Source organism: Diachasmimorpha longicaudata, chromosome 10 (genome assembly GCF_034640455.1).
Source record: "Diachasmimorpha longicaudata isolate KC_UGA_2023 chromosome 10, iyDiaLong2, whole genome shotgun sequence".
Classification (NCBI taxonomy): Eukaryota; Metazoa; Arthropoda; class Insecta; order Hymenoptera; family Braconidae; genus Diachasmimorpha; species Diachasmimorpha longicaudata.
Window position 1 is genome coordinate 5,019,992 of NC_087234.1, and position 14,624 is coordinate 5,034,615.

General features: G+C 40.9%; 6 protein-coding genes across 10 annotated transcripts; 4 read left to right on the plus strand and 2 right to left on the minus strand.

Moving 5' to 3' along the window:
- Positions 1-14: 14 nt before the first annotated feature.
- On the plus strand, positions 15-1,946 carry LOC135166866 (coiled-coil domain-containing protein 25). 3 transcript variants are annotated; one of them, XM_064129541.1, is made up of 5 exons: positions 15-106; positions 258-305; positions 490-581; positions 632-1,037; positions 1,280-1,946. In XM_064129541.1, exons 3-5 carry the CDS (start codon positions 506-508, stop codon positions 1,359-1,361), a joined length of 564 nt encoding a protein of 187 aa, XP_063985611.1. In that variant the 5' UTR covers positions 15-106; positions 258-305; positions 490-505; the 3' UTR covers positions 1,362-1,946. The 3 variants fall into 3 exon arrangements, with proteins under 3 accessions (XP_063985611.1, XP_063985610.1, XP_063985613.1); XM_064129540.1 differs by having other exon boundaries at positions 655-1,037; XM_064129543.1 differs by having other exon boundaries at positions 22-106; positions 366-581.
- Positions 1,068-3,338, minus strand: LOC135166865 (queuine tRNA-ribosyltransferase catalytic subunit). Its single transcript, XM_064129539.1, has 5 exons — positions 3,025-3,338; positions 2,844-2,933; positions 2,431-2,717; positions 2,007-2,337; positions 1,068-1,842 (listed from the first exon to the last, which is right to left on the minus strand). Exons 1-5 carry the CDS (start codon positions 3,196-3,198, stop codon positions 1,498-1,500), a joined length of 1,227 nt encoding a protein of 408 aa, XP_063985609.1. The 5' UTR covers positions 3,199-3,338; the 3' UTR covers positions 1,068-1,497.
- A 158-nt stretch (positions 3,339-3,496) lies between these two features.
- LOC135166869 (large ribosomal subunit protein eL22-like) lies at positions 3,497-4,812 on the plus strand. The gene is made up of 4 exons (XM_064129546.1): positions 3,497-3,586; positions 3,821-3,967; positions 4,256-4,377; positions 4,576-4,812. The coding sequence occupies exons 1-4, from the start codon at positions 3,578-3,580 to the stop codon at positions 4,721-4,723; spliced, it is 426 nt and encodes a 141-aa protein (XP_063985616.1). The 5' UTR covers positions 3,497-3,577; the 3' UTR covers positions 4,724-4,812.
- Positions 4,813-5,213: 401 nt separating this feature from the next.
- On the plus strand, positions 5,214-8,046 carry LOC135166870 (gamma-aminobutyric acid receptor-associated protein). The gene is made up of 3 exons (XM_064129547.1): positions 5,214-5,483; positions 6,534-6,731; positions 6,987-8,046. The coding sequence occupies exons 1-3, from the start codon at positions 5,394-5,396 to the stop codon at positions 7,050-7,052; spliced, it is 354 nt and encodes a 117-aa protein (XP_063985617.1). The 5' UTR covers positions 5,214-5,393; the 3' UTR covers positions 7,053-8,046.
- LOC135166862 (putative ammonium transporter 3) lies at positions 7,990-10,556 on the plus strand. Of its 2 annotated transcripts, XM_064129534.1 has the most exons (6): positions 7,990-8,074; positions 8,226-8,916; positions 9,011-9,490; positions 9,634-9,818; positions 10,051-10,140; positions 10,296-10,556. In XM_064129534.1, the coding sequence occupies exons 2-6, from the start codon at positions 8,376-8,378 to the stop codon at positions 10,548-10,550; spliced, it is 1,551 nt and encodes a 516-aa protein (XP_063985604.1). In that variant the 5' UTR covers positions 7,990-8,074; positions 8,226-8,375; the 3' UTR covers positions 10,551-10,556. The 2 variants fall into 2 exon arrangements, with proteins under 2 accessions (XP_063985604.1, XP_063985605.1); XM_064129535.1 differs by lacking the exon at positions 7,990-8,074 and having other exon boundaries at positions 8,179-8,916; positions 10,270-10,438.
- Positions 10,557-10,578: 22 nt separating this feature from the next.
- Positions 10,579-14,185, minus strand: LOC135166864 (origin recognition complex subunit 4). 2 transcript variants are annotated; one of them, XR_010299762.1, is made up of 8 exons: positions 13,948-14,185; positions 13,621-13,853; positions 13,292-13,555; positions 12,620-13,143; positions 12,445-12,534; positions 12,139-12,291; positions 11,370-12,059; positions 10,579-11,265 (listed from the first exon to the last, which is right to left on the minus strand). XR_010299762.1 is itself a non-coding variant. In XM_064129538.1 (7 exons), exons 2-7 carry the CDS (start codon positions 13,781-13,783, stop codon positions 11,898-11,900), a joined length of 1,356 nt encoding a protein of 451 aa, XP_063985608.1. In that variant the 5' UTR covers positions 13,784-13,853; positions 13,948-14,185; the 3' UTR covers positions 10,579-11,897. The 2 variants fall into 2 exon arrangements, 1 of the variants encoding a protein (XP_063985608.1); XM_064129538.1 differs by having other exon boundaries at positions 10,579-12,059.
- Between the last annotated feature and the right edge of the window lie 439 nt (positions 14,186-14,624).

The window sequence follows — 14,624 nt, forward strand, 5'->3', positions numbered from 1 at the left end:
CTTATCGACATAAAGATCCTCTACCTCTTGACAGCTCTGAAAACACTCTCCACGTGTTTCTTCATATTTTCGGTTCAAAAAATGGTATTCTACTTTGAAAGTGACGGTAATTATGCTAATTATTCCTAACAATCATCTGTACTCGAATTAATCTGATAAATCAATGTAATTTATGCAAACAATACAATCTCTATTTGGATGCCGCTTAGGTTAGGTTCACCAGAATTGTTGATCATGAATGTTTATTTTTTTTTTAGTGGTGCAACCACCGGTTACATTGTTCATGGGAGTTGACAAACACGAGAGTGAGTTTTTCTCTCAATAAATATTACACAATTGAATTTATATTATTTTATTTGCCTCAGACATTGACATTGTTTACATTATTATTGTTGACGTTTGGCGAACATTGAACTCTTAATCTGGAGATAAATTAGAGGACCATCTTTCATGATTTCTAATAGTTTAACCACAAATTTTTGGATTTAGACGAGGATTTGATAAAATGGGGATGGCCCGAGGATGTCTGGTTTCACGTAGACAAGTTCTCGTCGGCTCATGTTTATCTGCGACTTCGCCCAGTGAGTGATAATAAACTAAAACATCATCAATCATCTGCCGTCAATTACAGAGGGTAATTTTCCATTTTTTCAGGGTCAGACTATCGATGACATTCCAGGATCAGTCCTGGAGGATGCAGCTCAGCTGGTAAAGGCCAACAGCATCGAGGGGAACAAAGTGAATGACGTCGACGTTATCTACACAATGTGGGCTAATCTGAAAAAGACCCAGGGAATGGAGGTAGGACAGGTTGGTTTTCACAAGGAGAAGGACGTTCGTAAAATTCACGTATCCAAACGACTGAACACAATAGTCAATCGTCTGAACAAGACGAAACGATCTGCCGAGTCAAATTTCAGATTGGAGAGGGAGGACAGGGACAGGAGGGAAAGAGAGGATAAGAAAAAATTGCTGAGGCTCCAGAAGGAGCAGGAGAAGGCAGAAATTAAAAAGCGAGAGGAGGAGGCAGAGATAAGGTACTTAATCTTAAAATCAATATAAATCTGTCTTTTCAAATCAATTTAATAACTTACTTAAATAGTTGGAGATTTTTTTTCCAAATCTTTCTCGGAAACATCAAGTGCTTAAGTACTAAGTTTTCACTATTTTTAATTGATGTTATTAATTGATTGACTTGAGGTTTAACGAAGAAAATGGTGAATACTCTATTTTCCCAGTTGTGTCACGCATCCCTGAATCCAACATGTCCAATTTTCAGGAATTATTCATCTTTATTCCAAGAGAGTAAGATGACGACGAATGCAGAGGCATCAGGGTATGATTCAGACGACTTCATGTGATATCCCCCGACGAATAAAACCTCCACAACTGTAAATTATCAATTTTTCTGATCCCCTCCCCATAAATCGAAAAATGAATATTAAAAATAAAAAGGACAAGTAGGAATAATTTTTGGTCTAAAAATCCAGCCGTATATCACGACAATTCCACGTTGACAGCTCCAAGAGCCTTGACGATCCACTCTGGGTAATTCCTGTCAGGATAGACTGTCAACATGAATTCTCGGATGAACTCAGGAAAATTTTGCTTCTCAATACTGCTTTGGATGTCCTTCATGAGCTTCAGCTGAAATGCTATGTTGTGGACGGTTAGTGCGTGACAGGCGACGGTCTCCACCGTCACCAGGTGGTGGAGATAAGCTCGTGTGTATGTTTTACAAGTACTGCAGTCGCAATTTTCGTCAATGGGACGCCTGTCGTGTTTGTAGATCCTCTGACGAAGGGAGAGTTGTCCAGATCTTACTAATGCACAACCAAATCGCTGGAAGAACAATTGAGAGATCCTTTTAGTCAGGATTTAGACAGTATTTAAGGTATATTACGGAATAAAAAATGGAAAAAAATAAATAATTTTGGGAAGAGTAAGTTCCATTGTATTTCACATTTTTTCTCAAAAAAGAAAAACTCGCAGTATTTGCGACTCACCGCTGTTCGCGACGGAAAGACGCAATCGAACATATCGATCCCAAGGGCCGAGCATACCACCAGGTCCACTGCGAATCCCACCCCCATCAGGTACCTGGGTTTGTCTTTGGGTAAAATGTCTGTTGACAGGTGCACCATCTTCCAGAAGTCCTGCTTGCTCTCCCCACCACTGAGCCCACCCACTGCGAATCCATTGACCTCCCTCTTGGACTGCTTGGTCGCACTCTGGGTTCGTAGGTCGGGGTTCAGGGCACCTTGAACTATTGGGAAGACACTCTGCTCCGTGGGACGTTGGTGAGCTGATAGGCAACGGTCCAACCACCTAGTTGTTCTGTACGAAAAGCGAGATTTTTGAATAATCGATGCAGTTGAAGTAAGCATTCGCGTTAGAAAAAAAAAAACAAATAAATTTTATGGGGTTTACCGGTGCATTGCCTCTTCGACTCTCGGCCCGGTAGTGGTGCTGGCCACAACGTCATCTAGCTGCATGATTATATCAGCACCAATTGCGTTCTGGATCTCGATGGAGTGCTCGGGGGTTAGCATGCACTCGGATCCATCGTAAGGAGAGCTGAACTTCACTCCTTCCTCGGTTATTTCGGCTAATTTTAGGAGAGACACCATTTGGAAGCCTCCGGAGTCTGTCAGAAGGGCTCTCTTCCAGTTCATAAACTTGTGGAGACCTCCGGCTTTTTTTAGTATCTCCGGACCCTTAATTAATTGAAAATTGGTTGGATTAATTTTTTTGCGAATTTGTAAATTCGTGAAGTAATTTCCAAATTTAATTTAATTCAATTTAAGTGGATACATAAATAAACAATCAATCAGTGCTCTCACCGGACGTGTTCCTAAGTGATAGGTGTTGCTTAGCATGATCTGACAGTCTAGCTCCTCCAATTGTTGTGGCAACAATCCTTTGAGAGTTCCCTAAAAAAATAAAGTCAAAAGAATAAATTTAAAATTAGACTGAATATTTGATAGTGACCCACGTAGCCACCCTTGGCCTATCCCAACACACCTGAGTGCCAACAGGCATGAAGACAGGAGTGTTAACGTGATGGTGGATCAGCAACATTCTCCCGGTTCTGGCTTTGGTTGTTTTGCACTCGTTTATCACCTCGAAGGTGAGGGGTTTCAATACTCCTGACATTTTTGTTGTCTTCTGGGTGACTCGGCTGCATGCGTTTGCCATGCTGTCCACAGCTGATGGGGGAAGAGTAGGAAATGGCGGGTGTTTCGTAGGACATGAATGATGAGTTTGGAAGACTTTCGAGAGATATCTTGAAGAATCCAGGGAAATGAGAGGATCTTGTAGAAGCTCGAGAGCTGTCTAAGACTGGGAAATAATTGTTCCATTGAAAAATTAATTGCAATTGTGATCGCTTTATTGAATAACTACATTTTTTAAATTATTGGAAATTGGCTCCCACCAATAACGATTCAAAGTCATCCCCTCTCCCGCAATCATTCGCTTTGCAACCCCCCGATAGGCCAAATGGTGCGGCCATTTTTTTTTGTTGAGCCCAGCGCCACCTGACAAGATTTCTTTTTGTCTTCGACATCACGTAAACATGGCTCCGGTGAGTTGTTCCTCCGTTAAAAATTTAGAAAATCAGTGAATTATTGTCGATAGGATAAAAAAATATTGTGTAAATAACAATCAGTGATGTTTGGGATACGTCATGAAATTGTTTTCGTGAATTATTGCGTGTGGATGGGCTGGATTACTGTAGATTACTTTTCTGGGGGTTAGGACGGCGAATTCGATTGCTAGACTCACATGGAATTAATGGGTTCTTTTCCGAATTTTTCAGCAAGTCGCCGCCAAGAAGCCAGCCAAGGCCATTGTGGCCAAAAAACAGCACCTCAGGGGTAAAAGCCAGAAGAAGAAGGTGTCCCTGAAGTTCACCATCGACTGCACACATCCAGTCGAGGACAACATCATGGATGTTGCGAATTTCGTGAGTACTTTTGTTGACTAACGAATTGTTGATTACCTATATCTCCACAGGGAGTAGTTTGAGAAGAAAAAGTGACAAATGATTTTCTGTGCCAAATTCAATGGTTCACCAAAAAGGTGGAGTAACTCTTCTTCGTAATTCCAGTGGTTGGTGAAATATTCTCAGGAAACGGTTGACGCATTTGGATTTTTCTAATCTTTAGAGTCTTTTCACATCAAATTTCGATTTAGTTAGGCATTTACAAACAAACAAATTTATATCACTGAATTTCTGGAATGATTTTTACAGGAGAAGTACCTCCAGGAGAGGATAAAGGTCAATGGCAAGACTGGCAATTTTGGAAACAACGTCAACCTGGAGCGCAACAAGAATAAGCTCTCAGTCAACAGTGACGTAGATTTCTCAAAGCGGTGGGTGTCGATCCTGTTCATTACTTAACTAAATCCTCCTCTTATACCTTCTAATGTCAAACATCCCTAACCTAAAACCAAGATATCCTAAACACTGATCTCTATCAGGTGAAATTTATGTATTGTTTCACCCCTGATAGCTTTTACTCGATAAGAAGATCGATATTTGCACTAATCTAGAGGAACTTATTTGTGCAGATACCTCAAGTACTTGACAAAGAAGTACTTGAAGAAGAACAAGCTTCGTGACTGGCTCCGTGTTGTCTCCAAAGACAAGGACACGTACGAGCTGCGTTACTTCCAGATCACGAGCCAGGACGACGACGACGAAGACGATGCAGAGTAAATTATTCTCTAAGCCTCTCATTCAACATCTGTCATTCGACATTTATTGTATATTTTTGAGTATAATAAATGTTGAAAATTGATTTACAATCTTCTGCGATGTTTAATTATCCTTATTTCCTCCAAAATGCTTTAGTTACTCCTATTTCCTGTGCACAATTTTTTTAAAACAATAGAAGATGACAATTGTTTTTTTTCGATAAAGAAATATAACTTTTGTGTTGGAGCAATGTTATTGCGAAATTCATCATCACGTGCACTCCCCACCCTCTGAAACTTCAAACTCATTTATCAAGTGTTAAAAAGCCTCGCGAAACTATCCTCATTTGAATTTCAATCTCCAAAAAAATGGGAAACCCGCAGAACTTGCGATTTTTTGCCCTCGACAAATATAAATAAAAATTACTGTCTTAAATTGACATAAAGGCTATAGAGGGACTATTTTATTACGCGTACGTGACACCAGCGCATGCGCATCGTGATGTTGTGACAGTTACAGATGTCCGCTGAAGTTTTTCAGTTGTCGAGTGGACGCACCAGACAACCAAAACCAAAAACTCGTTATTTACCTTGAAAGATCGCCACGAAAGATCCCTCTGAGTCTTTAAAAAACCCTTGAGAGCAGCAGACAACGAAGAAATCCGCGAATTCAGCGTTTGAACGTGCGAAATATGAAGTTCCAGTACAAGGAGGAGCATCCCTTTGAGAAACGAAAGGCCGAGGGCGAGAAAATTCGTCGAAAATACCCCGACAGGGTTCCAGTGAGTTATCACATTGCCAATAATATTTTTTTTAATATTACGCGCTCCGAAATTCCAGGGGAAGTCAACCCCTTGCCGGATTTTGGAGCATTCTCGGGGAAATGGTCGGGAAAATCCGTGAGTCTAGAGTTTTCACTTGTCGATGACGACACAAATGGACTCCAAGGACTTGTGAACGTTACCAAATATTTAATTTTCTATTTTCCACCGATTTTTTAACGATCTAACGCGAGTTTTTGGAGTTTTTAGAAATTTTATTTTTTTCTTGTTTTCGAAACTGAGAGGTTTTTGGGCCTCGACGAGGTGAAGTGAGCAAGAAAGAGGAGGGGGGAGGGTTCTACGTCGTACGAGGGAATAAACAACAAGGTGAAACGGTCGTGTTTACGAGTTTCGTCATGTCAATGGGAAAATCAAAGTTTTTTTGATGCAGAGGAGATTGTTTTGGAGGGGCGAACAGGCGAGTGGACTGTGCCAGGTTGAGAGGGGGGTTGGGGTCGTTGGGATTGTCGTCATGACGATGTTGATGATGTCTCTCACATGACATTCTTTTGTTAGGAATGGAGTTATTGTCCAGAGGTAGAAAAAAATTCACCTCTTTGTCAAACGTATTTTTTTCATGTTGAATTAGGCTGGAAAATGGTCGATTTAAGGGAAAATTTCAGGAGACATATTTTTTGAGGAATTTCGAGAGCTGCGAGAATGATTTTATGACTTGTTTTGGTAGAATCATTGGCTACTGTGACAAAGAGGGATTAAGAATAAAAATCAGAAATTCAGTTTCTATTCAATACGACGAATTTCTCCGTCAACTCCTTTATTTATCGAGGAAAACAATGATCAATGAGTATTAGGCACGTCATCATATTTATTTACCTTTTCCTCGTGCTAATTTCAATGCAATTCTTGGACCGTTGCCATTTCCTCTTTTTACGATTCACTTCAATTTTTCAAGTCACTAGAAGATAACTTAAAATATAAAAAAAATGTGGAGGTCGTTGGCAGCAGTCAATAAAATATAAATTATATATTTTGCCTTGGCAATCCAATCAGGTGATCGTTGAGAAAGCACCAAAGGCCAAGATCAGCGACTTGGACAAGCAGAAGTACTTAGTCCCCTCCGATCTTACGGTAGGTCAGTTCTACTTCTTGATTCGTAAACGCATACATCTTCGCCCCGAGGATGCGCTCTTCTTCTTCGTAAACAACATCATTCCACCCACAAGTGCCACCATGGGCTCGCTCTATCAGGTAAAATCAATGTCTTCTGGTTATTTTTGATGAAGGGGGGAAATTTTGGCATTTTTCCATCGTCTCGGAATGTGGACTAAGTTTTCATCAATATTATAAGTACCCAAGGATCGGGACATCCGTCAAAATGCTCAACAGTTGTGTTTTAAAATTAGATTCATCATCAATTGATATATCAGTCCACGAAGAATTGTACAGTTCATTATTATCGATTATTCATCGAGATATATAAACAAATATATATTTCCTCTGTAGGAACATCACGAGGAGGACTGTTTCCTCTACATTGCGTACAGCGATGAGAACGTGTATGGCCACTAGGTCCTCATCCCTCCACAATGGCGCACCATATCCCCACGAGTGGAAATAAAATCACCAAAAAAGGTTTCGAAAATAATCTAGAGTCTGCAAATTCCCAAGAATGAGTGACGACCCTAAAAAATGATAAAAATCGTAGTCTCTGTAGCACCGGAAGCGTTGTCAGCATTTTAAAACTCCCCCGAGTCAAAATTAATCATCCACCAGTGTTAATCAATAAGCCAAATTTTTTTTATTCTCGTTTCGATCGTCTCCTGGTCTCAAAATCTAGTCTCTATTCATCAGCATCGATAATTATTCCCACTGTCACTCGACATTTTTTTCTGTCACTCATTAAGTTCTGTTGACAAGTATTTTGCCGTCGATAAATAAATAAATCGCGAAACCGGTTAGTTTATTGATTGATTAATTGTTTGGATTACATCAGTCATTTATTTTTATTAAATTGTCCGTGTCTCTCGTAATGCCGAATTAATAGCGCATTGTTGATTGATTGAATGATTTAGTTGAATTAATTAGGGAATTGTATCAGTTCGCTGTTCGAAGATGACGAATAAATCATGGCAAAATGTGGGTGCAGTCGTCCAGGGGTAAAATAATTTTAAAAATTAAAGAAATATATGAAAAAACAAAATCAATGAAAAGCGGCGTGATAATTTTTATTTCACTGTTAGGCTAGTGTTGCTACTTGTATTTTCAATGAATATAATGTTATCATTTAGTTAAGAGAAAAAATGGCGACTATTTGATTGATGATTCGACTGAAATTCGTGGATTTTTTCAGGGAAATTCAATTCACGTGATTTCGGTCGGTCGAATCAATGTAAAATCAATATAAAATTGGATTGGTAATTTCTATAATGATGAGGGGAGGGATTATTTTGTTAAGTCAAATTTATTATGAGTTTTATTAATTCAGTGAAGTTTTTATTGTCATAGGATCCAATTAATCGATGTAAACGCCAATAAAATGACAAAAAAATCATAAACCGAAGAATAGTTAGTGTTTTCGTGATTTCCTGGGGGTGAGTTTGTCCTCGACTATTCCCTTTGGGCTTCCCTCATTATTCCTTTGAATTATTTAAGTGTTTCCGTTCAGTTTTGCAACTGTTTTTCTTGGTCGGGTGTAACAGAACTGGAAATTGAGCTCAACAACAGTTTATTTGTGATTTCCAGAGGGAAAGAACAAATTGCTAGTGATTCCTGGAGATTTTTGAGCGGTCCGTAAAGCGAAATAATGGGGAACAACGAAGTCTAAAAAATTGAAAATTTCTATTTTTGACCTTCCACCAAAAAAATTATATAATTCTAAATAATAAAACTAAAATGGAAATTTCCAAAGCGAATGTGACAAACAAAAGCGATCAGTTCATTTCGTCTTCGTTCGCGATAACAATGGAGGACAGTAGCTGGATAGTGTCGAGTTCTTTCATTATCTTCACGATGCAGACGGGCTTCGGAATGTTGGAGTCAGGTTGTGTTTCCCTGAAGAATGAAGTCAACATAATGATGAAGAACGTGGTGGACATATCACTTGGGGGCTTGACATACTGGGCATTCGGTTACGGGATGAGCTTTGGAGTGGATGCCCCGACGAATTGGTTCATAGGCACCAGTGGCTACCTCCTGGATCCCATGATGTCCGATGAGCTCATGGGACAGATGTGTGCGGCATTTCTCTTTCAGCTGAGCTTCGCGACAACCGCGACGACAATCGTCAGTGGAGCTATGGCCGAGAGATGTAATTTCAAGGCGTACTGTATATTCTCGTTCCTGAATACTGTTGTATATTGTGTGCCTGCTGGGTGGGTCTGGGGGGATCACGGGTTTTTGAATCGCTGGGGGGCGGTTGACATCGCTGGATCAGGTGAGAATAACCTATTTATCAGACTGATGGCGATGGCGTTCTAGGATTAAATTAAACGCCTGAATTAAAATTCCCTGATTGTCGCCACTTTCAGGACCTGTTCATTTAGTTGGTGGTGTCTCAGCTTTAGCTGGTGCCATGATGTTGGGTCCCAGGCTGGGTAGGTACGACCACGGTTATGGCGCTCTTCCTCTGGGCAATCCAGTCAACGCCATCATGGGGCTCTTCGTCCTGTGGTGGGGTTGGCTGGCCTTCAACAGTGGCTCATCGTATGGTGTGGCCGAGGATAAGTGGAAGTACGCGGCGAGAGGTGCAGTCTCCACCATGATGGGTAGCATGGGTGGTGGCCTGGTGGGCCTGGGCTTCAGTCTTGCCGACCCCAAAGGTATCGACGTTCTCAGCCAGATCAATGGGATTCTCGGGTCCCTGGTGGCCATCACTGGGGGGTGCTTTCTCTACCGGACCTGGGAGGCACTTTTCGTGGGAATGATCGGGGGCTTCCTCACCTGCGTCACGATGCCACTGGTGGACAGGCTGAAGATTGACGATCCGGTGGGAGCTTTTGCTACTCATGGTTGGTTTCATTTGTATCAGTTCAGGACGACGTGAATTCAATCGAAAAGCTGATTTAATTCGAGACATTGATTCCTTGAATAAACTGTTACAATTGCGCCCTGGCCTCAACTGGCGTATTATCTTAACATTTCTTTCGGTCAGGCATTTCTGGAGCTTGGGGGGTCATCTCCATCGGGTTCTTCGCGGACAATCCCCACCCCCTGCCCACAACCCAAGGCCGGCGTGGACTTTTCAAAGGAGGAGGATGGTACCTTCTTGGTATTCAGTGTCTCACTGTTATCTGTTTAAGCGCATGGTCATTCAGCACCTCATGGATCCTTCTCTGGGTAACGAACGAAAGTTTTAATTCACGTTCCCACCTTTGCGTGATTACTTCGATTGCCATTGGTTTTAGAAAAAATGTCGTTCTACCTGTTTCGCAGGGAATTACATTTTCTACAAAAATGTTCATTGATGGTTTTCACCTAAAACCACTCATTATGGAAATAATCAGCACTTCAGAGAGATTGAAGAACGATTGTAAATTTTCATAAGTGTTTTTGTAAAAATTTATTGCAGTTTGTTAATTTAATGATTCCCGTTCGAATGCCCCTACACGAGGAGCTTCTTGGCGCTGATTTAGTCGAACATCAAGTGAAACACACCCAGGTAAAGTGAATCCATTTAATCAGTCAGAAGTACACTAGAATTCCCCTAGTTTTCCTGACGCGAGACATGTCCTTGAGAGAATTTCATGTGAAATCCCTCTGAAGGAGCTCTTCCACTTCTTCGCTCCAGGTAAAATCAAATTAAACAATTTTTAGGTTGGAGTCAGTAGAGCATTGTCAGCCCTCAGGCCCTTCTCCGGGCACAGCATGCTTCAGGGACTGCCCTCAGTGGGACTGAACCCTGGTCACGATTCTTATTTAGAGAAATACGTAAAAATTAAAAGATTGAATAAATTATTAACATCAATGCGCATCAAAGTGAAGAAGCAGAAAATACCCGTAGACCTTCGGGGTGTTCAGGCACCAGTCAAAAATATCGCTGTGCTGACTCCATTGGACAAGCATGATTAGAAAAATTATAGGTAATTTTTCAGAAACATTGACTCTTCACTTTGAAATTTATTAGAAATGTACAAACAGACCCAATGAATTTGTCTTTCGCATACAGAATTACACGATTCAATAATTCAATCTTGTATACAAGGGGTAATACAATTATTTATTCACTTCATTTTCGTTGCCAAATTGACTGCTGAGGACATAATTATTGTACTGTTTATTCAATTTTATCATTTTCATTAATTTTCGGACGAATTTCACCGGACGTTTCACAGTTTCTCTAGATATTTATGGATAATAAAGCGAAAATTATAATTATCTCAATCAATAACCTCAATCTTCATATCCTTTTCCTTCTCAGTGCTAAAAAAGATTCTTAAAATCTAATCGAGTTTAAAAGGGAGAACTCGAGGTATTTAATTATTTACATTCAACTCAATTGATCAAACAATCAATGGACAATGGAATCTCCTCGTCTCCCTCGATTGCCACCGATACTTCTACCTTAATCACTGGAATTATTAATTATCTTGACTTTACTGGGATTGATGTCTTTAATAAATAATCAATAAATTAAACAATCGACGAATGAATAAATACAGGTGATGAAGATATGTTAATTACGCGACTTATCTACAAAATTGTACTAATTAACTCAATAATTAGAGAGCAATAATCAATAGAATTGGACTAAGGTGTGAAGGACCTCAAACAAAGAATGATCCATCTGAAAATGTTGAATTTGTGAGCAAGATGAACACAGATTTACCCTATTAATATTATTACTTAATTATCGTAAGTATCACTAATAGTTTTAATTATTCAACTCACCACTCGTGGCACTCTTTATGTAGTTTCTCCAAATGTTATTGTATTGTTAACTAATTTAATTATTGGCTGAGGTATTACTCCAATTGTGCTGTTGCATGATTTTTTTGCCGATAAAATTGATGAAAGACAAAATTTGTGAACAATATTAGACACGTTTTCTTTTATTTAAAAAAAAAAATCATGCAAAACCCCAATTGACTGTACAGCAGAGTTCCTTACTTTCCCAACTCAGGACGTGTCCTTGAGGAAATTTCATGCGAAATACCTTCTAAGGAATTTCTCCCACTCCTTCACTCCAGGTAGCATTTGAGGGTGTCAATAGGTAGTGGCTAGAGAACGAGGATAAACGGCATACGAGGAATGGGAGGACTTTTCCGAGAGAGAGCGAGCCACACAGGGAAGACTGGGAAAAGTAAGGAGTCAGAAAGCTGAGGAAACTCTGCTAGAATTAAGTTTTTTTCTTAGAAAATGGCACATGATCCTGATTCCACATGTTTCTATCCCTGGGGCCAGAGGTGGAGGGATAATTTATTGGAGGCTGTTTGTCGCCCACTGGGCGATTTCTGTGGGCAATCCCACATAGTTCTTCACTGCCTCCAGAACTTGTTGAGGGCTCAGGAGGAATTTGAAGTACTGATACTCCTTTTCTGTCCTTGCTGTTGCATTCACGGGAGTGAGGAGCTCTAAGTTCTGTAGGTGGACGATAAACCGTTTAATTTTTAATGTAAAAATGCAATTTGTCTGTTCGCAATTAAAATTGTGTGCCGACCTTAATGTGTTCAAATGCCTTCATTATTACTGGCCTCTGGACGGTTTGAATTGAGGACGTCTGATTCGCGAATTTGATGTATCGATTCAGGACAGTCTCGAAGTTCAACGGCTCGCCGTCGTAAATTTCAGTCTCATGCTTCATTGCGATAATCTAAAAATAAATTGTAAAATCAATAAATGCTGGTGGGGAGTAGAAAAGCTCGTGAATCAGTGACAAATTCAGCTGCTGTATTTTTCAGCGAGAATTCCTAGGATTGAATTTATTCAGAAAATAAAAATAATGAAAAACAGCCCAAACACTTACCAAACTCATCTCCAGGACAGAGAGTCCCTCCAACATAGCCACCTTGTCGTCCCTGGTAAACATTTTGCTGGCCTCGACAAAGTCGTTGACCTGAGAATCCCAACGCCAAGAATAATCAATGAAACAGCCAAGAAAAAATGCCGAGACAATTTCCAAATTCACTTAATCCCCTCACCTCGAGCCTCTGATGCTTTTCATCGAGTGTCCCCACAGCTACAGCCAGGAAGTTCCTGAAGCTCCTCTCGCTCACGTCAATCTGGTACATTCTCTTCAGCAGATTCACCATGGTGACGTTATTCACAAGATTCTCGACGTAATCATTCCACATACCCCCAAACTGGGGATCAATGGTGCAGTCCTCATACGTCTCCTCGATCCTGTTTACATTCTCATCATCTGGGATGCTGAGAAGGTCCTTGAAGAGTTCCAGACGATCGTCGAATGCTGTTGTTGGCTGGTCACCCCCAGAATTCTCCCCGGGGAAGAGGAATATCTGCCTGTGGGAGAATCTCGATTTGACCCTTTTCTCCAACAGCTCGATCACGTCTAGCCTGCAGGTGATACCAAGGACACAGATGGGCGCTTGTGCTGATTGGGCTACGTCGAAGAGGTTGTAGAGGAGGGTCTGGTTCTGGTGGGCGCAGAAAAGATCGAATTCGTCGAGAATGAAGATACAGGGTTTCGAGCGTTTCTTGTCACCTGTATAAAACATTTCAACATCATTTCGAGGGACTAATACTAGAGGAAAAAATTGAAAGGGAAATCGCAAAATAGGGAAGCCCCATAGTCCCATTTCCCAGAGTGAAATGTTACGATTTTTTGTCATTTAGATAATTGTTTTCGTCACCTGATTTCAAGCAATCCAGGAGAAAAGTCAGGTTCTCGGCAAACGTCCCAAAGACCTTATCCTCCACGACATTCTCCAGTTGCATCTGCCTCGTGGCGTCCTTCAGAGCAAGCCTATCGTCCGTGTGAACCAGACCGTGGAGATTCACGATGAGAGCATTCTCCTTGAAGGATTTAGACACTGAGAGCTCCTTCAGGACTGAATTTATCAGGGTTGTCTTGCCACTCCCTCGAGGACCAATTAGCAGAGCCGAATTACTTTCTCCTAGAGATTAAAACAATTCCACACGTACAATTGAAATAACATAATCTACCTCAAATCATCCTCACCAGCTTCAACAGTCCTCTTCAACAACTCCAAGATGTTCTGTCGCTCCTTGCCGTGATGCCGGAACTTAGTCTCGGGGCACAGGATCTTCCTCTTCAAGTACTTTCTCGTCAGCAGGATCATATTGTCCTGGAAGTCAATCGCCATGTTCTTCTTCTTGCTCATCTTGCAAAGTATTCTTTTGAGAAGAATCTCCCAATGAATTTCTCGACTCTTCTCGCAAGTACTGCAGCTCCTGGAAGTGATAAAACCGTTCGGGAACCTCACATAACCTTTAAACCACACGAAAATAGAACCTCAGATGGAGTATTGATCCCCCAGTCACTCACTTCACTGATTTCTTCAATTGTTCATTCACAAATTGATGACTTGGGATTTATACCTCGGGGAGATGGCTTTTAAACGGTTGTCAGTGGTTTGTTTGGGTCCAGAGCAGGCCGAGGAGTCACTACCTCTGCTTTGCTCTGCTTTTGGGCGGTGTTTGGGGTGGAACTGGGGGGTGACAGACCTGGTGCAACGAGAGATTATAGGGGAGATTGCTGACGCTAATGAAGCGGCTTCAACCCCCAAATATCGTAGTGATGGCGCATGAACTACGATGGTGAACGTGCTTGTCGGTAAGGCATGGTGAACGTGGCTAACCGCGCTGGGGGGCTTATTACTGTAGGAGACCCAGGAGCCAAGAAAAAAGGGAAAACTTAAAAATCGATTTCTGAATATTTCTGGAGCCTTAGAAAAATCGCAAATCGCCTCACAAATGGAATGTCAGGTACTCCAGGGTAATGCCTTACCGACAGCCACGTTCACCATAATCTCCAGCCCAACTGTAGTTCGTACTGTTGAGAGCCTTATGGATTCACGCATTCAAAAATTGGTTTTATATTTTTTACTCGTCTTTCAAATTGATAAAGGGATTATGCTTTCAAGTTCAATTTTCATATCAATTATTGTATATATCGACTCATTATGATTCCAGAAATGAGATTTTATTTTTTCTAATTTCTTA

Coding starts and splice junctions, on each gene's coding strand:
- LOC135166862 (XM_064129534.1), top strand. CDS start 8,376: ATGGAAATTTCCAAAGCGAATGTGACAAACAAAAGCGATCAGTTCATT. Junction 9,491..9,633: donor GGGAGCTTTTGCTACTCATG/GTTGGTTTCATT, acceptor TCTTTCGGTCAG/GCATTTCTGGAGCTTGGGGG. Junction 10,141..10,295: donor ATCAAGTGAAACACACCCAG/GTAAAGTGAATC, acceptor AACAATTTTTAG/GTTGGAGTCAGTAGAGCATT.
- LOC135166866 (XM_064129540.1), top strand. CDS start 82: ATGGTATTCTACTTTGAAAGTGACG. Junction 107..257: donor ATTCTACTTTGAAAGTGACG/GTAATTATGCTA, acceptor TTTTTTTTTTAG/TGGTGCAACCACCGGTTACA. Junction 1,038..1,279: donor GAGGAGGAGGCAGAGATAAG/GTACTTAATCTT, acceptor TCCAATTTTCAG/GAATTATTCATCTTTATTCC.
- LOC135166870 (XM_064129547.1), top strand. CDS start 5,394: ATGAAGTTCCAGTACAAGGAGGAGCATCCCTTTGAGAAACGAAAGGCC. Junction 5,484..6,533: donor AATACCCCGACAGGGTTCCA/GTGAGTTATCAC, acceptor CAATCCAATCAG/GTGATCGTTGAGAAAGCACC. Junction 6,732..6,986: donor CCATGGGCTCGCTCTATCAG/GTAAAATCAATG, acceptor TTTCCTCTGTAG/GAACATCACGAGGAGGACTG.
- LOC135166864 (XM_064129538.1), bottom strand. CDS start 13,783: ATGAGCAAGAAGAAGAACATGGCGATTGACTTCCAGGACAATATGATC. Junction 13,144..13,291: donor CCTGGATTGCTTGAAATCAG/GTGACGAAAACA, acceptor TGTTTTATACAG/GTGACAAGAAACGCTCGAAA. Junction 12,535..12,619: donor AAAAGCATCAGAGGCTCGAG/GTGAGGGGATTA, acceptor TGGGATTCTCAG/GTCAACGACTTTGTCGAGGC.
- LOC135166865 (XM_064129539.1), bottom strand. CDS start 3,198: ATGGCAAACGCATGCAGCCGAGTCACCCAGAAGACAACAAAAATGTCA. Junction 2,718..2,843: donor ATCACTTAGGAACACGTCCG/GTGAGAGCACTG, acceptor CAATTAATTAAG/GGTCCGGAGATACTAAAAAA. Junction 2,338..2,430: donor GTCGAAGAGGCAATGCACCG/GTAAACCCCATA, acceptor CTTTTCGTACAG/AACAACTAGGTGGTTGGACC.
- LOC135166869 (XM_064129546.1), top strand. Junction 3,968..4,255: donor TCATGGATGTTGCGAATTTC/GTGAGTACTTTT, acceptor TGATTTTTACAG/GAGAAGTACCTCCAGGAGAG. Junction 4,378..4,575: donor GACGTAGATTTCTCAAAGCG/GTGGGTGTCGAT, acceptor TTATTTGTGCAG/ATACCTCAAGTACTTGACAA.